Source organism: Micromesistius poutassou (genome assembly GCF_964030765.1).
Source record: "Micromesistius poutassou genome assembly, chromosome: 3".
NCBI lineage: Eukaryota > Metazoa > Chordata > Actinopteri > Gadiformes > Gadidae > Micromesistius > Micromesistius poutassou.
The window spans coordinates 19753210-19779699 of NC_140273.1; the positions used below are offsets into that span (position 1 = coordinate 19753210).

At 44.0% G+C, this 26490-nt stretch overlaps 2 protein-coding genes and 1 long non-coding RNA gene across 3 annotated transcripts in view; all 3 read left to right on the forward strand.

Moving 5' to 3' along the window:
* LOC311341124 (uncharacterized protein) overlaps positions 1 to 18238 on the forward strand; it is a gene marked incomplete at its 3' end in the record, with an annotated part of 99047 nt that extends 80809 nt beyond the window's left edge. Inside the window, exons 2-3 of the mRNA XM_084466024.1 lie at positions 16429 to 16683; positions 18201 to 18238. Of these exons, the coding sequence (XP_084322150.1) occupies positions 16429 to 16683; positions 18201 to 18238 (293 nt within the window). The remainder of the gene's footprint in view (positions 1 to 16428; positions 16684 to 18200) is intronic.
* Positions 8187 to 9196, forward strand: LOC311340761. Its single transcript, XR_014633277.1, has 3 exons — positions 8187 to 8408; positions 8553 to 8618; positions 9053 to 9196. It is a non-coding gene; the product is annotated as an uncharacterized lncRNA (long non-coding RNA).
* Positions 18239 to 25358: 7120 nt separating the features above from the next.
* Positions 25359 to 26490, forward strand: part of p2rx3b (purinergic receptor P2X, ligand-gated ion channel, 3b) — a gene marked incomplete at both ends in the record, with an annotated part of 8476 nt that continues 7344 nt past the window's right edge. Inside the window, one exon of the mRNA XM_084465237.1 lies at positions 25359 to 25480. Coding sequence (XP_084321363.1) covers positions 25359 to 25480 — 122 coding nt within the window. The remainder of the gene's footprint in view (positions 25481 to 26490) is intronic.

The window sequence follows — 26490 nt, forward strand, 5'->3', positions numbered from 1 at the left end:
CAACTGCACCACCAACAACGACAACTTCAGGACCAACAACGACAACTGCTGGACCCACCACAACAACTGCTGCCCCAATGACAACAACTGCTGAACTAACAACAACAACTGCTGCACCAACGACAACATTTGCTGCAGCAACAACAACAATTGCAGGACCGACAACAACTGTAGGACCCGCAGCCACAACAGAAGGACAAACAACTGCAGGACCAATAACAACAACTTCAGGATCATCAACAACGGCAGGAAAAACCACAACAACAACTGCAGCACCAAAAACAACAACTGCATTACCCACAACTACTTCTGTAGGGTCCACAACTACTAAAGCAGGACACACAACAACAAATTCAGGACCAACGACTGCTACATCAAGACCAACTGAAACTGCAGGACCCACAACAACAACTGCAGGACCAACAGCCACTGCAAAACAAGTAACAACTACTGCAGCAGGACCAACAACCAAAACTGAAGAACCAACAACAACAGTTAAAAGACCACAAATTACAACAGCAGAACACACAACTACAAACACAGGACCAACAACAACAGAAGGAGAAACAACTTCAGGACCAACAACGACAACTACTGAACCAACATCAACAACTGTAGGACCCATAACTACTTCTGCAGGACTCACAACTACTAAAGCAGGAGACACAACAACAAATTCAGGACCACCGACTGCTACAGCAGGATCAACTGAAACTGCAGAACCGACAACACCAGCTGCAAGACCATCAACTACTTCAGCAGGACTAGCAACAACAACTGCAGGACCATCAACCACAACTACTGAAACAAAATCAACAACTGCAGGGCCAACAACTACCAAAGCAAAACCCTCAACAACTGCAGGACCAACAACCACTGAGCAACAAATAACGACTGAAAAACGATCAACTACTGCAGCAGGACCAACAACAAAGACTAAAGGACCAACAACAACAGTTAAAGGACCACCAGTTACAACAGCAAAACACACAACTGCAGGACCAACATCAACTACAAACACAGAACTAACAACAACGGAAGGACCAACACAAACAACTGCAGGATCAACAACTTCAGGAGCAACAACGCCAAATCCTGAACCAACAACAATTCATGGATCAGAAGCTACAACTGCAGGACCCACGACAGCAACTGCGGGATCATCGACAACTGCAGTGTCAACAACGACAACTTCAGGACCTATAATGACAACTGCTTTACCAGCACCAACTGCAGGACCATTAACAACAACATTAACTACTACTGCAGGATCAACAACAACAACAGCAGGACCAACAACGCCAAATCCTAAACCAACAACAATTCATGGATCAGAAGCTACAACTGCAGGACCCACAACAGCAACTGCAGGATCATCGACAACTGCAGTGTCAACAACGACAACTGCTGATCCCCCTTCAGAAAATGAAGGGACTATTGATTTAAGATTCAGCATGAGACGTACATTTATAGACGACTACTTAGATACAAGCTCCACAGCCTATGAGGAGCTGGCTGCTAATGTTACAACAGAGGTGAGATAATGATATGAAGATTTATTTCAGTTTGAATTATAAAAAATATTGAATTCCTGCATTTTAACATGAAAAACATAAAACATGTTGAATATTAATACATTTTATATCTTATAATAGGTTAACAATGGCTTCAAACCTAGTTTTCCTGCAACATATTCCAGGAGTACAATCAACTCTTTTGCGTAAGTACAACCAATTTTATTGAAATACTTTTTGTGTAAGTACCACCACTTTTATTGAATTATTTTCATGCTCTTTATTTATTAATGAATACCTTTATGTATATAACATAGATGATTGCCAATCAATATGATAGTGATAGAAAAGCTAAAAAGCTTTGAAACTAGTTTATCCTAATTCTGGTGTTTTTGTTTCATTTTCATTATCACATTTCTAGTAAGGGATCAGTCTTTGTGGACTTGAGGCTGATCTTCAACAAAGAATCTGCTGTTCCCACTGAAAGCCTTGCAGTGCAGGTATTGAAGGATGCACTGAATGAAAAAATCACCTTCCTCGATGTGGACACTACTACTATTGCTGCAGGTAACTATAACACTACAATTATAATTTCACATAAATTGCTAGTTTAAACACTTCATTAGCAAAGCAAGATGGGTGGGTTGTAAATAGTACTGTAAAAGGTTTCATTCACCTCAAGATAATATACTTAAATATAAAATCACTCCCTCTGCATGACCTACCTTAATAGGACCAACTACAACAACTTCAGGACAAACAACCACTACTACAACTAGAAGGTCTACAACTAGCCAAGCAGGACTCATAACTACAACTGAAGGATCTACTGCTATCAGAGTAGAGCCCACATCTATGTTGAGGACCACATTTTCTACAACTTCTATAGTTGGACAAACAAGTCATGCTATAGCTCCCACAGTAGGACCAACTACAATAACTTCAGGACAAGCAACCACTGCAGGACCCACTTCTACTCAAGGGCAGAGTACAACTGCTGGACCAACATCCAGCGTGGCTACCACCTCAGGAGGACCAACTCTGAAAGTTACCATCAGAACTGGTGTTTGTTTACCCATCTTCTTTATGTTCATCAAAGGTCTGCTCTACAATATGTAGAACCCTGCTGGCTACCAAGTACCATGTACCAAAATCTGAATAAAGTTAATCTAAATTACAGCTTTGACTCTGTGGTAACACATCTAATTCAAGGAGGTTTTGTTGATAAGTATTGTTTAAAATATGTTTGTAAATAAGGCTCTGTTCAGATCTGAAGAGAAGGGTAGGCTATTCCATCAAAGTCGCTAACGAAAGCGGCGCTTAGTTGATTAAGCCCGGTTAGAACTAGCGCCAACTTCCACTTGAAGCTTAAGCCATTGCATCAACGCAGTTTAGCTGCGCCTTTCTCAGGTTAGTTCAAGCAAGGCTAACGTTATCCTCGATTACGCGCATTCACGAGATATATAACCAGCCCATAACCGTGAATGTGGAATCATGGATCAAATGTCCGAAAAGGACCGAGCGGGATCTTTTCCAGCGGCGAACAGAAGCTGCTTGTGGAGGTTTATGGGGAGTACAAGCATATAATAACTCAAAAAGGGAACACCGTAACCATTAATAGAAACAGGGAGGCTGCCTGGCACAAAAATCGGCGATCTGTTGAATGCATAAGTAGGCCAATAAGCGTAACATATTTAAATTTAATATTGACCATGGATTTGAAAGCAGGGAGATCTCGAGTTAATGTGTTGGACTTGCACCCGGTCGTCTGGGGTTCAATCCCCACGCAATTAGTAATATAGGTAGGATTACTAGAGAAATCAAATAACTTTTCATACCATTTATTTTCCATTTCTTTGAATATTCTTAATTAGGGAATTAATAAAATGAATAAAGGGAATTACAAAATGAAGCCAACGCAAAGAATACTATGAAATACTCATAACTATGAAAAAGTTCATAATTGCTGCACAAATAACTCTGAAACCAAGGATTTATGGTACCCTTAAAAGTTCAGCTTATACTAGACGCGCAGCTTGTGAACAGGCAACTGAAAGGTTGCCTAAGGATCGGTAAAGACATCAGACCGATGTTGACCCTTAATTTTTATTAAGAAATGAATGCATCCGCAGCAGACCACAGACGTGCAACGCGGAAGGTATGTACGTGCCTTTTAAACAGCCAACATGGACATCTCAGTAGGATACCACCCTCGAGAGGCCCTAGGTCCAACGATGGATTACCAGTGGCGGTTCTAGGATTTTTCTGAAACAGGGGCCATTAAGGGGCCACACGTTACATTCAGGGGCCAAGTAGGCCTAGGCTACATCAATAATTTATTCAGTACGGTGAAATACATTTTGACAGTCATACCTTTTTCAAACGCTCTAATAAAGAAATATGAGCCATTTAAGTTCTTAATTATTTTCTCATTTATACTGTGCATAAAGGACACAATGCATAAAACTCATTAAATGCAATACATCACACGCACACACACACTTACCACAGTGAATTCACAACAAAAAATTGGTATTTTAACAACCATGTAGGCCTACTGTATATAACACAGTTTCCAAATACAATACACTGTGTGTATCGATAACGTCCACTCTTAGCGCGCTACTACATGTTTACCTCTATAGGCGTGGTTCCCGAACAGTCTTAGGAGTTTTCTTAGGAAAGACTCCTTGAACGACGCTGTCCAGAAAGAACGTGCTGAAATCGATTGCTCAGAGATCGATTTTCCATTTCATGCGCAGGTACATGACAGCGTTCTAAAAAATATTGCCGTCTTTGCGAATAAAACATTGCTTGAAATCCTTCTAGTAGACCTAAACATTTATATAACCATGGGCGAACATAGGATAGCCTACACTGATTAAAAAAAAAAGTATAGAAAATGTAGAAACAGCGGAGGAGGCAATCACATCCTTAATTACATCTGTCGCAGCCGTTCAAATGAAACATACATCCCTTACGTGCCCCTGTTCCATCAATCAATTGACGAGAAGAACAACCGGAGAATTCAACGTTCACAGATGCAATTCCACACCCAACTATTGGCGGCAGTAATGTGTCAATGCAACTTAGGAGAAGAAGCGGACCTGTAAAGGTCTTGGCTTTATATTATCTTTTGCTTGAAACGTTTACTGTTAGTGGCTGAACGTTACCAGAGCCTGACATTCTCGGACATTATGCTAGGCGGGAGAAAGAATTAATCCAACTTGAAGAAAATTCTTGGTGAGTCACAAATCTTTGTGTTGGTCATTAATATATGAAAGAGTTTTTAGCTGCTGCTCTGTGCTGTACTCAGCGCCGTCGTATAGGGGGGAAAGGTTATGACAATTATAAGGGCCCACAGCAGTGGCGGTTCTGGGGGGGGGGGGCCAGTGCCCCCGTAACTCTGAGTCCGGCCCCCCCAAACGAGGCAACCCCACCCCCCCCCCCCCCCCCCTCAACAATCATGCCTGCAACAGCGCTTGTCCGCGATCCATCCCCCCCCCCCCCCCACCCCGCCAACGATTTTGTTTGTGCCCCTCTAACAGAAAAGCCGGCCCCATCTCGGCCCCCCCATTAAAACCGGTCTAGAATCGCCACTGGCCCACAGCCCGCTAGGGCCCACACACAGCCCCAGTAGCCTCTATGACAAAATGATTATGCATACACTGAACTAATATATATTCCTATGAATGAATCAGAATTAAAACCAAGCCACAAATCATACAATATTCTAATTTTAATAATTTCAATAATCCCCTTGGCCCCTTCTTAAAAAATGGTTTGGTCCACACCGCGGTTCGTTCTTCCCAGGGACGTGCACACTCAGGAGTTATGAGGGGCAGGTGCCGAATTGTTGACTGCCATTATACACCTCTGATTGCACCTCTTGCAATCAGAGGTGTAAAAACGTGTAGCAAATCAGGGAAATGAGAATAAGACAATTAATAATACATAATTTACAACATAATACTCTGACTTGTTAAGTCGTTAAATGTAAAAAAGGAAACAAATTGGGAGCGTCCAGGGGCCGCGGCAGGAGGAGCCGGTTCAGTGTGGAGCAGCAGGACAGAGGAGCCGCGGTGCCGCGCCGCGTCACCAGGGTTCACCTGCAGTGCGTTTACGCGGGGAAGCCATTGTTACCTGGGCCATAGACATCTTATAAGTGGACGCAGCATTGGCTGCTGTGACGCGAGAAATTCAGCCGCCGTCTTGGAGTGGTGATGAGCAGCCTGAGCTGACAGCTGACAGGTCGCGTCTACAGAAGAGAACAAGGATGCCGGGCTGGTGTTCCTGCTCAAATGAGCGGACCGTCGAAAATAGGAATCAGGGGATTACTTTTCACAAGTAAGATTTAACATTAACGTACTATTGGTTGTATTTTGTGAAAAAAATATTACCACTGAGTTGAGAAGGAGCGAAGATCTTCAATAGTACTGAAATCGTAGCCGCTAGCAAACAAGAGTATGACCATAATTGAATTGCTTGTCAATGAAATGAAAAAATTACGTAGGCCTACTTCAGTGTTTCCCACAGACCAGGTAGCAATGTGCCAGTTCAATGTGCCAATTCAGACCAAAGATTCGCGACGCAACTGCTTGCAACTCGCAACTCCTTGCGACTCCTTGCGACGAGACGGACTGAGACGTTCTAAAAACTGGGCAGTTCACACTGCTGCACCGGGCGGCGATTATTTTTATTTTGGTTGAGAGTAGGCTAGAGTTGCTGTGTTTCGCCATTCTCCACTACTTCTGCATTGTAGTAATTCGGTGGAGCTTAGTTTGTTTAGATCTCGCTAGTTGCATTGCATTCTTTCGTAGTGGCGACTTCTCGACTGCAAGGGAAGCTCGGCTTCACCTAAAATTTCGAAAATTAAATGGTCAGATATTATATATATCTGACCATTTAATTTTCGATTTTTTTTTTGATTAAAAATGCGTTAGAACACGTCCATCTCGAAGACGAGTTCGTTCAGAATCAGCTGCTTATCGCAGGTCGACTGACTCGATTTTCTTCTCATACACTTAGGCCCTACGTGTTTAATTTGCGTGTGTTTAGACAGATGGGCGCGCACCAAGCATCACCCGCATTCATTCATTCTATTAAATACTCACTCGCGGTAAAACTATGTTTTCTCACGATCAAATACTCATCAATCCTAAAAGTAATGGGCTTGTACACGATGTCTGGGTCAAGATCATATGTGTTTGCTGTACGGTGTTTTCAGATGCATTGATTTAAAAGTACAACCTACCGCTGTATCAGCTGTTCTTTCCCAAATAATTTAACCAATCATTTACCCTAAAACTAGATTTTGTTTTGGAAGCCTGGAATATACTTTGCTCGAATGTATTATTGTTATTATTATTATTTGAACGCATGGCATAGCCTACTATACTTCATTCATGTTCATTCATGCAGCCCTATGGCCCTATGTTTCCACAATCCACACGCTATTTCTATGCAGTTTCACACGTATGAATAATCTTTGACATCATAATATTCAACATGCAAGTGTAGTGGTGCCTGGTTGCTGCGGGGGAAAATCAGCTTTGCGCCGGGTGCAAACTAGCAACGACACATGCGTCGGTGTAGAAAGTCAATTGCGCCGGTCGCAAGATAGGGCCCTTCTTCTGTTTGGCGCACATGGCTAATTTGCATACGCGCACAGGACTGTTGGAATGGGAACATGTCGGACTGGCAGCATTACGGGGGCACGATTACGGGCTGGCGGAGTTACATTTAAAAATCGCGTTCAAGTAAAAATAAATAAGAAAAGCGGAATCAATTTGTGGCGGTTGTTGTTCAATCTGTGGCGCAGCGCCACACATTGGCCTATGTGTGGGAAACACTGCAATCAATTCGTTTTTTTTATTTGTTTGTCCATGCATTGTGTAACAGGCAATAAATGTCTTCTTTATGAATTGGGTGTGACTACGGATATTTGATGTATGACTATAATGTCATCGCCTTGTTTTTGTTTGTATAAAATATGTACAGATATAGATTTAATACATGTAAATGTTTGACTAATATATTGGAACACTGTTCAAATATACAATATAAGAATATTAAAGTAACAATATAATGTATTCTTTTATTAATGTCATTTGAAACATTTAGTGTCATTTGGATTTCTGTACGTTTTGATAACTTCATCACTTTGACAATAAATATCTGAGCTGATTGATTTTATTATTTTTTATGCCGTTATAGCATTTCTATTTTGTGAATAAACAAACGCAACTATAAAGACTTTCATAGTTGCATAATTTGCCCAAATGTTGTAATTTGCATATTTAAGTTAAGTAAGTTGTGTTCTATTTTTTTATGTTCTATAATAGTAATTGTATTTATAGTTAATTAGTTATGTTACACATTAGGCATTTATTTTTTTATTATTTGTATTACTTTCATCAAAAGGAAATACACCATCATACGGTGTAATTTCATACTTCAATCAGCATACAATTCCTGGTAGTAACAGTATTCCTCTACTCCATATGGTTTTAAGCCACACTCACACATCCACATAATATATACCATTTATTCCCACTCATCCACATATCGTTCACCTTTTAAACACACAAACCCAAACACACACCCACAGTTTGTAACCCAAACCCACCCACCCACTCCCACCCCCGCTCAACACACACACACACACACACACACACACACACACACACACACACACACACACACACACACACACACACACACACACACACACACACACACACACACACATCTATGGCGGCGCACACCTGCATGTAGTTCCGCTGATTATTCGCTGATTATTTCGCGGGTCTCGGTGCGGTTCGCGCTGCGTCTCCATTGAGCCTCACTGTGCTGCTGCTGCTCGCGCTCCGTCAGCTGTTGGCTCCACCACAGGTTAGATTGAAAAAGACGCTGAGCCGTCTCCATTACACGGTTAATATTGACGTTATTTTAGTAGTTTAACCGAAACATGGTTAGAAACGTCCGGTTGAAGTTATAAAAGTAACTAATGATCCGTCTGGTCCTTTTGTTTTCCAGGTTGACCGTCGGGTTAATTAACGAACACTTTTTGAAGTAAAACGGCCCGCTACATCCGGACCTGCTGTGAGTAGGACACTTATTTATAATTTATCTTATTGTTTTTCACTCTAGGCCTACTTGATAAGTTAAATAATAGTAGTTCTGGATCTATGTCGTCGTAAGCTGTTTTTAATTGAGTTAATTGATATTTTTCGCCGGGTGACGCGGCTGCAGATATTTATCAATGACTCGATGACGGAGTTGGCGGCTGAAGACGTAGGGGGGCGGGGCCATGACGTCACACAATGACCACTCGGTTACCGTCGTAGTTAGATGGGAAAAATAACTTATTTTAATAATTTATTTGGATTTATTGGATTAATCACTAATTAAAACACACACACACACACACACACACACACACACACACACACACACACACACACACACACACACAGCCACACACACACAGCCACACACACAAGCCGTAAAACTAATCTCGTTGCTCTCCTTCACAGCTCAAGAAGAAGAAACAGATTCTGTGAGTATCACGATCGAACCACGAAGAAGAAACTGCGAACTGTAAGTCACAACATTTTCTTTTAATGCTGTGGGCTGACAGTGTTTAGTTTGAACCGGTTCTCAGGCCCCGCCCCACATAGGCCCTGCCCCACGTAGGCCCTGCCCCGCCCTGCCCCACGTAGGCCCTGCCCCGCTCCCTCTCTGGCCCCGCTCCCTCTCTGGCCCCGCTCCCTCTCTGGCCCCGCTCCCTCTCTGGCCCCGCTCCCTCTCTGGCCCCGCCCCCTCTCTGGCCCCGCCCCCTCTCTGGCCCCGCCCCCTCTCTGGCCCCGCCCCCTCTCTGGCCCCGCCCCCTCTCTGGCCCCGCCCCCTCCCTCTCTCTCTCTCTCTCTCTCTCTCTCTCTCTCTCTCTCTCTCTCTCTCTCTCTCTCTCTCTCTCTCTCTCTCTCTCTCTCTCTCTCTCTCTCTCTCTCTCTCTCTCTCTCTTCCCCCCCCCCCCCCTCTCATGCCTCTCATTCGTCCCTAGAAGATACTTTATCCGTCCACTTTCCTACTACATTCCTCATCATTGCATCACATCCCATGTGTGTTGTCCTGCTGATAAGGGTGTGTGACTGACGGGTTCTGCGCTGTTTGAGGCCTTCAGTTGTGTAGACGTTCCCCCTCAGGGGAACCTAGTGTTTAAGAGGCCGTCGTCACGTCAGTTACATGAACTGGAACGTCCTTCAGGATGGAGACAGGGACTCCTCAAGGAGACATGCCAAGGGGCGAGATGTGAGGGCTGTCCCTCTCAGCAACTAGAACCCAACCTAGTTCCTGCACCTGAGAACCACGGAGCATGTTCCAACGTTTGCCTCCGTTCGCTTTGAAGCCCTAGCCCCCCCACCACTGGTCTCTCCATCAAACCCTCCACTGGTCTCTCCTCTCTCAAAGACCTACAAACCCAGCGCTGGTCTCTCCGTCAAACCCACCACTGGTCTCGCCGCTCTCAAGTACCTACAAACCCACCACTGGTCTCTTCTCTCAAAGACCTACAAACCCACCACTGGTCTCTCCGTCAAACCCACCACTGGTCTCTTCTTAAAGACCTACAAACCCACCACTGGTTTCTCTTCTCTCAAAGACCTACAAACCCAGCACTGGTTTCTCCGTCAATCCCGCCACTGGTCTCGTCTCAAAGACCTACAAACCCAGTGCTGGTCTCTGTCAAAACCTCCGCTGGTCTCTCCTCTCTCAAGGACCTAAAAACCCACCACTGGTCTCTCAAAGACCTACAAAACCTCCACTGGTCTCTCTGTCAAACCCAGCACTGGTCTCTCCGTCAAACCCTCCACTGGTCTCTCAAAGACCTACAAACCCAGCGCTGGTCTCTCAGTCAAACCCTCCACTGGTCTTGTCTCTCAAAGACCTACAAAGCCACCACTGGTCTCTCCTCTCTCAAAGACCTACAAACCCTCCACTGGTCTCTCCTCTCGTTTGGCTTTGTATTCCTTTTGAGTATTGTCATTGTTTGTGTAAATACACAATCTAATAACTGAAAATAAAGAGGTGTGATCTTTAACCTGGTACTGGTCAATCTTTGCGTGTCATGGGGTACTAAGTGTGAGGGGCAATCTTTGCATGGCATGGGTCACTACTTCATGTGAGGGGCAATATTTAACCTGGTATGGGGCACTAAGTGTGAGCGGGGCAATTGTTGACTTTGCACGGGGCATTAAGTGTGAGAGGGGTGATCTTTAACCTTGCATGTGGCACTAAGTGTGAGGGGCAATCTTTAACCTGGTACTGGGCACCACATTTTTCTACTTGGCTTGTATTACCTGAACATTTTAATTTTCAGCTATAGGAGGATGCTACTCTTCCTGAAACACCCTTGAGTGTCATTTGGTCGGATGTTTCTGATGACTCAAGTCTGTGGCCTAAATCAAAGAGGATAACAAAGTGGGTGTTCAATACAGCAAGAGCCTGGAGCGATCTAGCATCTGGATCTCAATTCGACCTTCTACACACTGGACAGGATGACTTGAGTGTCATGCAGCTTGGACTGTAGTGTGACTGAATCATGCAAACAATGGGAAGCGACAATGGCTACTTGGTACAATGGATGATGGACTAACGGCATTCCGAATGGACAGAATCGGATGAGAAACCAACCAACTAACTGAAGATGGAAGATGAACATTCTGCAACGTGGCTTCCGTACCTAACCTCAACATGATGGAATGCTGGCAAGCCCTCTGGATCTCCTGTACTCCTGCCCTGAGATCCAAGTATTTCTCGGGCTGAATCGGAAACCATCTTGGAAACATCCCAACTAGCGTCCCTGTTGAGCTGCAGTTGTGCTCTTCTTCAGAAGAGGTGAAGAAAGCCTCACTGGGGCTTCAAGGTCTATGAAGAGGAACGTTGAAATGTGCGCCATGATTCCCTCCTGTAAGAGCTGTTGTATTCTAGTCGCCGAGAGGGGGAGCCTCACAGCCTACCCTTTGGCGTTTCTCCTTGGAGAGTCCCTGTCACGGTCTTGACGGACGTTCCAGGTCATGTAACTGTCACGACAGCCTTTTGAAAACTTGGTTTCTCCTGAGGGGGAACCTCTACAGAACTGTAGGCGTCAGATGGCACAGTATCCCAGCATGCATCTCTGGTCACTCGGATCACACCCTGATCAGTAAGGCAACACTCATGCGATGTGCATGCGATGTTTTAGAGAGTAGTAAGGAAGTAGACAAAAGGCATGAGAACAGTTTGTTATTTTGTACTGTTGTCAGCCTTGTTTATGGGTGGGAATTATTTGCTAAATGGGGGGGATATGAAATGTATAGTCAATTATTTGTACATGAACCAACAGCAACAAACTACTAGATCTGCTCAAGGTAAGTCTGTTGGCTGTATTTTGCAACAAGACGACCAAAGCACCCCAAGATCTCCATCGTCGTTCCAGCTCAAGGTAAGGGGCTCCTGCGGGGGGGGGGGGGGGGTTGGTAGTTAGATTCGAGACTGCGATGTGCACGGGTCTATAAAGATGCTGTCTGACTTCACAGGATCTCCTGGACCAGGGTGGACCAGAGGCTGAGGACCAGCAGGTGACCAGATCCCACTGGACCAGGTATGGGTAATGGATAATAATAATAATTATTATTATTATTATGTGGATGTGTCTAGTGCTTTTCTCGCACTTAATTATAATGTAGGGTAACTAGATCCCCTAGACCAGGGAGGTGGCACCAGGCTGGACCAGAGGGTATCCAGATCCCCCTGGACCAGGAATGGGGCACCAGGCTGGACCAGAGGGTATCCAGATCCCCCTGGACCAGGAATGGGGCACCAGGCTGGACCAGAGGGTATCCAGATCCCCCTGGACCAGGAATGGGGCACCAGGCTGGACCGGAGGCTGTGGACCAGAGGGTAACCATAACCAAACACTTGACACCTGGAGGTTCTTTTTAATTATTTCAAACGATCGTAGAGGGTCTTCATTCGTTTTTCCTTCAGATTTTTCATTCTGTGAATTTTAGCCAAAGCTGTGATTTGAAGTAATTAAGGTCACATCAGCTGCTGTCTGACTTCACAGGATCTCCTGGACCAGGGTGGACCAGAGGCTGAGGACCAGCAGGTGACCAGATCCCACTGGACCAGGTATGCGTAATGGATAATAATAATAATTATTATTATTATTATTATGTGGATGTGTCTAGTGATTTTCTCGCACTTAATTATAATGTAGGGTAACTAGATCCCCTAGACCAGGCATGGGGTACCAGGCTGGACCAGAGGGTATCCAGATCCCCCTGGACCAGGAATGGGGCACCAGGCTGGACCAGAGGGTATCCAGATCCCCCTGGACCAGGAATGGGGCACCAGGCTGGACCGGAGGCTGTGGACCAGAGGGTAACCATAACCAAACACTTGACACCTGGAGGTTCTTTTTAATTATTTCAAACGATCGTAGAGGGTCTTCATTAGTTTTTACTTCAGATTTTTCATTCTGTGAATTTTAGCCAAAGCTGTGATTTGAAGTAATTAAGGTCACATCAGCTGCTACTACTATAGTTTATCCAGCGTACATCAAGGTGGACACTAAAACGTAACAGCTGGTCACACTCACACTTGGTAACGTAACATCACCCTTTTAATGTGTGTTTGTATTGTGAACAGATTAAGCTGACGACCCACCAGGAGCGAGACGAGGACTACGATGGGACTGCTCAAGTCTTTGGAAGGTTAATACCAACAGGTTTTTTTACATCGTTTCACCACCAAAGCTATGCTGTTAAATTCACAGAATGTTTTACTATATTCCTGAATTACAAATTCCCAAGTGTGTGCATGTTTCATGTTGAAGTTTAAAATTTGATTTGATTCAGAATTATTTAAACAAGGTGTCCAAAGAATAATAAACTACTACCACTGTTTCTAGTGTAGAATTCTCAAAACAAAAGTATTTTCTTCAACACAAATTATATAAACTAAAAAAATTATGGAGGAGGAGCCACCTATCTGGAGGGAGACCCGGAATCTGGTTAGCCGCCTAGTTGGACATCGTTAGCCTCCTAGCATAATGGATATCGTTAGCTTCATAGCATAATGGGTATTGTTAGCCTCATAGTATAATTGATATTGTAGCATAATTGACATTGGTAGCCCCATAGTGTAATCAACATGGTAGCTTCATAGCGTAATCGACATGGGTAGCCTCATAGTGTAATCGACATTGGTAGCCTCATTGACATTGTTGGCCTATGGCTAGCAACATAGATTATGCTACGAGGCTAACGATTTGTGTTTTTCCTCTTGCAACTTTTCAGTGACCCACTGACGGCGCCTCGTCGGAGCTGGACGGTGGAGACTTCAGATGCAACTTCTACCTCGCAGGACGTGACTTAAGTCACAGGTTGTCAAGGGTTCCTTGTTTCTCAAGGGTTCCTTTGCGGGTTCCTCATGGTTCAGTGTTAGGGACAGAGTTAGGGTCAGATGGTCTCACGATGAACCATTGTTTTTTTTTAATCACATCCCAGAATTGTTTCACTGTGTGCACAGATGTTGAAATGTAAACTGATGTTTTATGATATAAAATCATTTAAAATGACCTGGTTGTGTGGCTTGTTGTATGGTAATTTTTATTATACACATGCATGTTACCCTAATGAGGTAAGGTTACCTCTCCCCTATATCCTAACCTCCCCCCTCCCATATCCTCTCCCAACCTCCCTCCCCTATACCCTAACCTCCCCCTCTATACCCTGACCTCTGTCCTCCCCCCCCATACACCCTTACCTCCCCCTCCTTTACTCATACCCCCCCCTCCTCTAACCCTAACCTCTCCCCTCCCCTATACCCTAACCGCCTGCCTCCTATCCTCACCCCCAACCTTAGCCTCATCCTCACCCTTATCCCTAACCCTAAACCTAACCTGAACCATAGCAGCGAATATCAAGCCAGTAAAAGCACGTATGATATTAGCTAACTAGACAATCAGATGGACAGTGGCTATACAGTATAGCTAGTCTAGCTTTCCAACCCAATTTTGTGTAGCCCACCTTCGTGAAATGTGTGATAAACAGGAAAAGGTCCTGCCACACTTACCTGACAACTGGAATGGGGTATTTTTTTGGGATTACTGTTGAACTGTGTTCACCCGGCTATGAACTGAGACTTGATAAATCATATTATCAATATATAACATTTCTTGCCTTTTCTCTCTATAGTGTAACACTATATAGTACCATTGATACACTTACTGCTCTGGGTGTTCACCGGCTCCCAGATGGGTCAAAAGCAGAGAAAGAATTTCCCCCAAAAAGGGATAAATAAAGGATAACTTAACTTAATACTAACGAACGTGTAGCAATACTAACCCACTCTATATCTCTCTCTTCCCCCTTACCTCACTTGTGAGGTAAACCATTACCAGTCATTAGCTATCCTTGTATTTGGCCCTCATCGCACCTGAAGTCCCATCCCTAGGACTGCCCTACCATCGCCTGTTGCTGTCCCCTTGACCGGATTCCTGGCCTGCGCTGCCTAGCGATCCACTACTGCCCTATGACAATTCCTAATCCCTATGACAATTCATCCCTACACTAGACTATTTGAACTTTCTGACACTAAATGGGATTCATGCATTATCATACTGGTAAGGTAACCATCCCACCTCTTTGTAACATACACCCCAGGTGGCTCTAAACACCATGTTCTATTCTCTACACCTAGCTAACCTATTCATTTATCATGTATACAAACCTCACTGCCCTGTAACTGACCCTAGGCAGATGGGTCAGGCCCTCGGGTCGTGGATCTGCTCGAGGTTTCTTCCTATATGTATCTCCAATTCTAGGGAGTTTTTCCTCTCCCCTGTTACTCATGGGCTCTCTCTGAATTTTCAATACTGTGTAAAGCGCTGTGAGACGTGTAATGTTTTGGCACTCTGTTAACTTGTGTATAATTCCCAATTTTTATTGATATATTTGCACTTTTAATCTTGCTGAATTCTACAAGGCAAATATTAAGTTAAAACTTAGTTCCCCGGCCCCATTCGTCTTTGTAAGGAAATGTTCTATTTTGTCTAATTTTAGGCAAAGTATAAGACAATACTTTCTTAACAGTATAATTGGAACCATGAATAAGTCATTCAAGTAACAATATTGAAATACTAACATTGTTGGGTAAGACAGAATTTGGTTTTATTCTGAATCCAGTGAAACAGATTGGTGGTTTTAGCTGATATAAAAACTTTCAGGTGTTTATTTATGTTTAAGTATTTGGCAGACGCTTTTATCCAAAGTGACATACATAAAAAATACATATAAAACAATCACTCTAAACTTAATTTAAGGGAAGAATGTAATACAAAATATCAATACAAAGTGTCAAGACAGAATAAACTCTGCTGCTGCAGCAACAGAGATACAGTCTATAAGTCCCTAAGATATCTAATGTATTCATACATTGTTTATGTAGGATATACGTATATGTATATATAACCTAATCATATTGTTTCTTCTACTTAAAAATAGCTGACCGTTTTTTTCCCCTTCTCAGGGATTATATTCCCAGTTTTGATCTCGGACGTCTGGTCACTTATGGCATATAAGAATATTCTATTACTGTTAAGCCAACTATGAATAATAAAACACGCCAAAACATGTGTCCTTTATCATAGCTACACGTATGACAAAAAAACGTGTGAAAATCAGTGGTATTCAGTGAGGTAAGATTAATTAAATGCGCTAACAGTTCATTGCTCCTGCCAAATGAATTACACTGAGTGGAGCGGATCACCACTCCAAGATGGCGGCCCCGCGTCTCGTCAGCGCCAGTAGGCAGTAGCGGTCGATGCTGCGTCTACTTATAAGATGTCTATGGGTGTGCCATGCTACAGGCTTCTGCCCTGACAGGGTGGTGGTGTTCTGGAGGAGAGACGGCCAGGAGCTCCATGAGCAGGTGGACCCCGGGGAGGTCCTCCCCAACCACGATGGGACCTTCCAGCTCAGCGTGGACCTGGACCTCACGGCCGTCCCACTGGAGGACTGGGGGAGGTACGAGTGTGTGGTCCAGCTGAAAGGCATCGAGGACATCCCCACCCGCCTGGACCCCAAACTCATCAGCACCAACTGGGGGAAGACCGGTAGGGACCGCACTATTATATATATACATTTAAATCTGTTATCATTGTTTTACTCCTTGTTGAATGTTATTGATCAAATTCAATTTAATTTCAAGTCAGATTAATGTAACTATAACTTTATCACAATAAAATGAAGGGCTCTCTCTCTATATATATATATGTATATATATATTTACGCAATAGATCACAGGCTGTGGTATACTCTCATTAGACCACAGTTAAGGGGCGTTGTCCGTCCCGACGCGCAGCGGAGTTGGGAACCAATCACATCGCTTGATTTAAGCCACCCGTTTTATAATATATATATATATATATATATATATATATATATATATATATATATATATATATATATATATTTATTTATTTATTTATTTTTATATTGTGGCGACCACTGCCGTGGACGCCTGTTCGGGTCCTGCGCAAGGGAGCATGGGAATCTGCATTGCGGGAAGGGACGTTCCCGTTGTATCTGTTGGGATTTTATACTGTAGGGGTGTTTAGTAGGTGGGATAAATGGGTTAGGGGATTGGAGTGTTGAGCGGTTATGATGTTGTGTTCTTTGGGGTCGCACCATTAGAGTGTCATGCGTGTGTGTTGGTTGCGCTGTGTTCAGTGTAAAAGGTGGTGTTCAAAATAAAGGCAACTTCCGTAGTCGTGCGGTGTATGGGGCACGGAAGTTGTGAACCATTTAAACCTGGGCTTCTGTCTCAATCTTTCTGTACGTCGCCACAATATGTAGGCCTATATACTATGCGTACTATGTATATATATAAATACATAAAGACACGGATACAAATTGAGCGTTCCCGGCAGCCAAATAGTAAACTATGATTGTAAATTGTAAACAAATAGTAAACTATACCGCAGCCATGACAACAATGCTGGTTGCAATGTTTGGTGTAACCAAGGCCGCCACTAGATGTCGCTCTAAACGCCGCGAGCCAAGCTTCGTCAGAGATCTTCTTGAGATAACTTCTGCACTTTATTGAGTTTTTCAAGATTACTTTTGCCGCGTGACCATGTTGCCCAAAAAAATAAGATTCATGTGGAACCTGTAAGTATAAGTTAATTTAAATATACATTGTATTTTCCATTTTTTGTGCTGTTGGGTTAACCTAATATCAATGCTAATGGATCATTATGATTCATGATGATGATATTCATTCATTATATATATACATACATGTATATATATATATATATATATATATATATGTATATATATGTGTGTGTGTGTGTATATATAGTGTGTGTGTATATATATATAGTGTGTGTGTATATATATATATGTGTGTGTATATATATATATATATATATGTGTGTATATATATATATATATATATATATGTATGTATATGTATATATATGTATGTATGTATATATATATATATGTATATATATATATATATATATATATGTAGAACAGTTTAGAATTTTACCGGATCAAGCAAGAATGTAATATATCATAAAAAAGTAAATGAACTTGAATGGTCAAAGCGTTGTGTTCTGTGTCATCACCACAGCTGGACGCTCACCCCCCAGAGACCAGCAGCAGTCATAGGGAGGAAAATAAGATTCATGTGGAACCTTATGTGTTAATTTAAATATATTGTATTTTCCTTTTTTTGTGTTGTTGGGTTAACCTAATATCAATGCTAATGATTCATTATGATGTATTCATTCATTATATATATATATATATATATATATATATATATACTCTCAATCTCACTCTCCCCGTGCTGTTTGCTCGTTGCGTTGCTAAAGGACTGGTCCTCTTTTCTGCCCCTCGTTTGGGAAATGATGTGTTTTTGGAGGGTTCAAAAAAAACTATTGCTGTCGGTTCTTGCGAGTGATGTAATAATGGGTTTAGAAAATAAAAGCCCCCTACTTTTTTCATGTTTAAATTTGGGGGGACAAATGCATGTGTTCTAAAAAGTTCCTACAAAGGACCGTATCCCCTGAGTCCCCCTGAAATCAACGCCTGTTTGTGTTTGGGTGTGGATGCATGCATATATGTAGGTGTGTATGTAAACACACTTATTGCCGCACAATTTAGTGATTGGGTGAAAACTGGAATTATTTGTGGTATGTCTGACAGTCAAACGTTGATGTGAACTGAATGACAGTTCTGTTAAAAAGCTGTACTGTTCTGACACCGTTGTGCTTTCCCTCCCAAAGGTTGAGGTCCTTACTTCAGAAGAAGAAATCGACGGCCCCTCGACTCACTGTGGCCCCTCCTCCTCACTGTGGCCCCTCCTCCTCACTGTGGCCCCTCCTCCTCACTGTGGCCCCTCCTCCTCACTGTGGCCCCTCGACTCACTGTGGCCCCTCCTCCTCACTGTGGCCCCTCCTCTTCACTGTGGCCCCTAGACTCACTGTGGCCCCTCCTCCACAGTGTGGGCCCTCCTCTTCACTGTGGCCCCTAGACTCACTGTGGCCCATCCTCCACAGTGTGAGCCCTCCTCTTCACTGTGGCCCCTAGACTCACTGTGGCCCCTAGACTCACTGTGGCCCCTCGACTCACTGTGGCCCCTCCGACTCACTGTGGCCCCTCGACTCACTGTGGCCCCTCCTCCACAGTGTGGGCCCTCCTCCTCACTGTGGCCCCTCGACTCACTGTGGCCCCTCCTCCACAGTGTGGGCCCTCCTCTTCACTGTGGCCCCTCCTCCACAGTGTGGGCCCTCCTCTTCACTGTGGCCCCTAGACTCACTGTGGCACCTCCTCCACAGTGTGGGCCCTAGACTCACTGTGGCCCCTCCTCCACAGTGTGGGCCCTCCTCCTCACTGTGGCCCCTCGACTCACTGTGGCCCCTCGATTCACTGTGGCCCCTCCTCCTCACTGTGGCCCCTCCTCCTCACTGTGGCCCCTCGACTCACTGTGGCCCCTCGATTCACTGTGGCCCCGCGACTCACTGTGGCCCCTCGACTCACTGTGGCCCTTCGACTCACTGTGGCCCCTCCTCTTCACTGTGGCCCCTCCTCTTCACTGTGGCCCCTCCTCCTCACTGTGGCCCCTTGACTCACTGTGGCCCCTTGACTCACTGTGGCCCCTCCTCCTCACTGTGGCCCCTTCTCCTCACTGTGGCCCCTCGACTCACTGTGGCCCCTCCTCCTCACTGTGGCCCCTTCTCCTCACTGTGGCATCCTCGACTCACTGTGGCCCCTCGACTCACCCCCTTCTGTTTACCCTAAATAAATAAATTTTAAATTCAAAACGACTGTCTTTAAAAAAAGTTACTTATACAGTTTCATAGAATATTAAATCGCCACAGTGTGATGTTTGTGCAGTACAGTGCAGTGTCTGTAATCTGATTGGATGTAAATTGATCAAATGTTGTGTTGAGCAAAATTATGACCAGTTAAAATTAGCATACAATTACAGTTCAAGTTGAGTTAAAGATGCGATCAACATGGGACTATCAGGTTCAAAACAATGAAGAATGAAGAATGAAGAGCAACAGAGGATGAAGCATTACAGAGGATTATAGAATATTTGATTAGAATCAAAATGGACAGATATATTGGCAGCATAACAAGTAAAACCATTTAGGTAAAGAGGGTGAGTGAATATTAAAGCAGTGAAGCAACACAAAAACTTTCTCAGGCGCTTAGAGACAGAAGGAACGACCGGGAACTCACTCATCAAATACATATCATAAAAAGTTCATGAAATGTCATAATTCACAACAATTACACAAACTAAAATCTGGGTCCAAGGTTGAAATAACATCAAATGATATTAAGGCTTATATATATATGTATGTGTGTGTGTGTGTGTGTGTGTGTGTGTGTGTGTGTGTGTGTGTGTGTGTGTGTGTGTGTGTGTGTGTGTGTGTGTGTGTGTGTATTTAAGCAATAGATCACGACAGGCCGTGGTATACGCTCATTATACCACAGTTAATAATGTTGTCCGTCCCGACGCGCAGCGGAGGTTCACATAATAAAATGCACCAATGCGATTATTCAATTTCTTTAACAAAATTATTCTATTGTGGTCTATTTAACAAGGGCCAACTGAGCCAAATGAGCAACTGCTCATTCACATATAAGGTAATTAGCATTTCCTCCGGAGAACATACTACCTCGGGGGCAGTATTTTTTCAGGAGGTCCAACGTCAGGATATGTCATTCACATATACGGCACGTCCGTAGAATCTACGGAGAATAGACGGATGCACGAAAAGTTTATGAAGGAGGCAACAGCGTCTTCAGTGCCACAGCCCTGCTTATAGGCAAATTGGATTGAGATTATTATTATTATTTATTAAGGAATTTGTAAATATTCCACTGAATACATATTGTACTGAGGATCACTTTGCGATCACTTCAGTGAGACCCTTCTTGTACCATCTACCAGTCTCTTACATCGGTCTGAGGAAAGTTTGCCCCACTCCTCCTGTGGTATCATAAAGTAATAAATTACAAATAAATTTGTCCGGTATATGAAGGGACCTTCAGATCTTATTGGACTGAATAATAAAAAATAACGGCGAACAGACGATCGCATGCACACCCTTGAGCTCGATTCATTGTCAGTGTTTGCTCACTGTATTAACATTAAAAATAGGCAGACATTAATAAGTCAAAAGGCTTTATTTCTTGGCCTAGCAGCCAAACTGTATCTTTCTTTTATAATTTTCTCATCCATCATAACCACAATTGACTGTGAAAGTCTTTGAATCGGGAACACATTTTGTTTGAAGACTACACAGTTGGTGGTTGTCCCTACTTTATTGCACTTTATATAAGTGCACCCTAATTTAAGGGCAGGAGACGACCACATCCCAGGAAGTGGGAGGCAGCATTAGGCAGCGTGAGAAACTCACGGATGAGAGGATGATGATGATGATGATGACCTTAATGAAAATGATGGTGATGATGAAGATGGTGATGATGAAGATGAAGACTATATGGAGGGGTGCTATCCAGGATGCCTCTGACTGACATCTTGTTTGTGGATGGTTGGGGTTGTTGAGAGGTAACCTTCCCCTGTTGATTCTAAAACACACAGTACACATACAGTAGCCCCCATCCACGAGAGATAAAAGACGACCCCCCCCCCCCCCCCCCCGCCGTGAGGAAGGACCCCCCCCCCCCCCCCCATGAGGACCGCCCCTGTGAGGACCACCCCCCCCCCCCCCCCCCTGTGAGACACGCCCGCCTCTATTTCTGATTGGTCCATCATACACGCTTTTACTGGCTTGATATTAGCTGCTATGGGTAAGGTTAGGTTTAAGGGTAAGGGTTAGGTTTAGGGGTTATGGTTAGGTTTAGGGGTTAGGGTTGAGTAAGGGTTAGGTTTAGTGGTTAGGGTTAGGTTTAGTGGTTAGGGTTAGGTTTAGGGGTTATGGTTAGGTTTAGGGGTTAGGGTTGAGTTAGGGTTAGGTTTAGGGGTTATGGTTAGGTTTAGGGGTTAGGGTTGAGTTAGGTTTAAGGGTAAGGGTTAGGTTTAGGGGTTAGGTTTAGGTTTAGTGGTTAGGTTTAGTGGTTAGGGTTAGGTTTAGTGGTTAGGGTTAGGTTTAGTGGTTAGGGTTAGGTTTAGGGGTTAGGTTTAGGTTTAGTGGTTAGGTTTAGTGGTTAGGGTTAGGTTTAGTGGTTAGGGTTAGGTTTAGTGGTTAGGGTTAGGTTTAGGGGTTAGGGTTAGGTTTAGTGGCTATGATTAGGGTTAGGGTTAGGTTTAGGGGTTAGGGTAAGGGTCATGGTTAGGTTTAGGGCTCTTTTGTGATGCTCTTGAATGCTCACAGCGAGGGTACCGTAGCGTCCAGTTGAGTTGCATGCAACCCGGCCAATCACAGACAGAGTAGGGCGGGTCTTGGTGTGGCCATTGTAGGAAAAAATATATAATTTAATATAAGCCCATTTCTTTGGTGGCTGAAACATTAGGTGTCTCGTGTTCCTGGTGATCCCTCATCCCATTAGAAGTGGGATCAATACGTTGGTATCAGTCGTTCATAGTCATTAGGAGTAGTTCTTAAAATAACAAAAAAAACAAAAACATTTTATTTCTGTACCACTTCCTGTTTGTCAGTAAGTGGAGAAAAAATAAATCTATACAAACGTCTTCATGTCTTCACGGTTCTTTTCATCTCCTGTTTCACTCTCTAATTCGTCCATTATCACCGACCACTCACCGCGTAATACAGTCTCATGTGTCTGGGGCTGCCATGACGCCATAAGCCCTGCTGCTCCCAGAGCCAACACGCAGCGTAACGGACGTCGTGGGCTCTGAGCCACATGTCTTCTTCATGGCCAAATGCCTCCTCGGTAGATTTTAGGAGCTTGTTTCTCAATTTGCAGAAAGTGTTTGTGGACAATAAATATAAATGCTGCATTCAACTGCAAAGTTTGACATAAACCTGTGCATGACGCGTGCGTCTTGACATTTATTTAAGGACACATCATACATGTTTTTTATTGTTTCATACAATAATACATTAATTCTCTCAATATCACATTATTACTGGTTGTGATTATTTGGGTAATCATCTTTTGATTATTGTCTTGTTATTCATCAGCACACAATGGTTGGTGGAAGGTGGATTATTAATAAAATATGTTGTATAAAAACATGTTTGAAGTTCAATACAAAACTATACAATGAGATCTTGTGAAGTGCATTCAGATTCAGATTATTCAGATTATTCTTAATTGTAATAATCAAACATGCCTCATTAATGATTCACCATGATGGTTCTAACAACGGCTGTTAGAAAAGCCAATGACCTGAGAAGATAGACGGGAGATTAGACATTGATGGTGAAAACAACAGTCTGAGAAATTCCCTTTCCCAGTGCAGCGGAACAACGAGCCTTGATGAAGGAGGTTCTCCAGCTGGTTCTGCTGTTGGATCTCCTGCTCCACGCCCCGCCTCGGACCACCTCCTCCGTCTCCTCTTGTCTCACCTCCTCTGTCTCACCTCCTCCATCTCCTCTTGTCTCACCTCCTCCGTCTCCTCTGTGTCTCACCTCGTCCGTCTCCTCTGTGTCTCACCTCCTCTTGTCTCACCTCCTCCGTCCCCTCTTGTCTCACCTCCTCTGTCCCCTCTGTCTCCCACCTCCTCTGTCTCCTCGGTGTCTCACCTCCTCTGTCTCCTCTGTGTCTCACCTCCTCCGTCTCCTCTGTGTCTCACCTCCTCTGTGTCTCACCTCCTCCGTCCCCTCGGTGTCCCACCTCCTCCGTCTCCTCTGTGTCTCACCTCCTCTGTCCCCTCTGTGTCTCACCTCCTCTGTCCCCTCGGTGTCTCACCTCCTCTGTCCCCTCGGTGTCTGTGTGCCTAATTGGCTCCATCTGCAGCTGTCTTACCCTTAAATGGCCTCGGTCAGACTTGCAGGAAACGGGGCTGAATGTGTGGAATCTGCCGCAAAGCTGCGTCCAAAGCTGTAGCCTGTTTTCTGTGCAGGGTGCTCTATTGACTTTCCGTCATTGCGTTTGTATCAGTCCAATTAGCATGCTTTAAATGGCCCTTAAGAAGAAGATGACTTGGTGTGAGGTTAGGCATGAGATGATATTTCACCACTTAATATGCTTTTCGTCACACTCCATTAATGTCTGCCTTCTTGTCATAAAGTGACTGGCGGTTAATGGAGGCCTGCCAGGCCTGCATTGGATTAGGAGGAAATCGGATCCTTCAGATGTGCGTGTGTGTGTGTGGTTGTGTGTGTGTGTGTGTGTGTGTGTGTGTGTGTGTGTGTGTGTGTGTGTGTGTGTACGAATGTGCATTCTCACACATTCATACGTACGTGTGTGTGTGCACACTTGTGTGTGTGTGTTATTTCTAGATAACGGTCAAATGCAATTGGCTGAGTACATATAATAATAAGAAGAAAGCTAGGGCTGATGTTCCTGGCTGATCTAATTCTGTTCATTCCATCAATCATGCCCCATCGTTCCCCGCTGTCACTCCTGCCATTAGCCGTGGTTTTGTCATGGCACACAATTGTGGTGATAGAATTAGCAAGGAAGCAATTGTCATTGGAGTCGACTGAAATGTTATACCACGGATATGGCTTGTGGTTGGTGTGTGTGTGTGTCTGTGTGTGTGTGTGTGTCTGTGAGAGTGTCTGTGTGTATGTGTGCGTGTGTGAGTCTGTAAGAGCGTGTGTGTGTGTGTGTGTGTGTGTGTCTGCAAGTGCGCGTGTGTGTCTGTGAGTGTGCGGGTGTCTGTGTGTGTGTGTCTGTGAGTGTGTGTGTGTTTTGAACGGTAAGAGGAGGAGTTTGAAAAGCATTTGAAGGTACAAAGCTCCCTAACTTACAGAGAGGGTTTCACTCTCTTGCAGGCCAGCCCTTGAAACTGAAGCAGGGATTTGAAAGAAACAACAGCTGGTATTTGGACACAGGGACAAACAAGATATTTTTTCCAGCTCTATTTCACCGTTGGATCATATTGAAATCACATTTTTTGGCAGAAAGTAACACAGGACTGCAGGAATTTATCGATTTTTTTTATTTTCTTCAAATAAAATAAAGATGCTGGATTTGTGCATCTCTAAGCGGCGCGTCGACAATTGATTCCTGCAGCCCTTCAGACACAGATAGACAGGCAAACCGCGCACAGACAGACAGGCAGACCGCGCACAGACAGACAGGCAGACCGCCCACAGACAGACAGACAGAAAGCCCACAGGCAGACAGTCCACAGACAGACAGCCCACAGACAGACGGACAGACAGGGGCCACCATGTGGTCCTTCATCACAGACTTCTTCACCTACGAAACCACCAAGTCGGTGGTGGTGAAGAGCTGGACCATCGGCATCATCAACCGCGTGGTTCAGCTGCTGATCATCACCTACTTTATCGGGTCAGTGCTGATGATATTACATCACGTTATGTTATTTTACTGGAATATGATGATGGTGTTTATGTGTGTGTGTGCTTTGCATGTGTGTGTTTGGCGTCAGGGCAGTTGCTAGGAATTCTGGGCCCCCTGAAAGAATATCGGTGTGGGCCCCTCTACCCCATTCATTGCCACCTTAAATGTTCTTGTTTTTCAGTGTTCTTGACGGTGCCTGGTGTAATACACCCAATTTGTTTCCTTTTTTACATTTAACGACTTAACAAGTCTTATGTAAATTATGTATTATTAATTGTCTTATTCTCATTTCCCTGATTTGCAACACGTTATTACACCTCTGATTGCAAATACATTTTCAATTAACCACTCAACAAATAGGTGTGGGTATTTTATTGTATTTAACAATCAAGCACTGATATGCAAAAAACAAAGTGTCCTGGCTCAAGATAGTCCACAGGTAAATATGTAGCATTTAACTTAAATGTGCAAGTGAAACAAAGAGCACATGGAATACGTTGTTGTAAAACAAATAACAAGCCTCATCTAATCTCAATTAAAGTTTAAATTGGATTGTTTGTTCACTGTAAGTCTCATCGCTCACCCACTTCCGATGAGGAAGAACCATGGGAAGAACCAGGCACGTGCACACATAGGGCCCTAGGGGTGCTTGAGCCCCTGCCCTTTTTGCCTCGTATTAAAAAGTGCCCTGAGTGTTCTTCAACAATCGCGCCCGCAATAGCGCTCGTCCGCGATCCAACCCCCCGTTAACAATAGCGCTCGTCCGCGGTCATAGAGGCTACTGGGGCTGTGTGTGGGCCCTAGCGGGCTGTGGGCCCTTATAATTGTCATAACCTTTCCCCCCTATACGACGACGCTGTTTGGCGTGTGTGTGTGTGTGTGTATGTGTGTGTTTATAGCGTTGGTGTGAGTTTGCTGTGCTTATGGTATAAAAAAAACATTTTCTGATAGAAAGTAGAGTTACACAGTGGTTTGACGACATTGGCTGACAAAGCAAA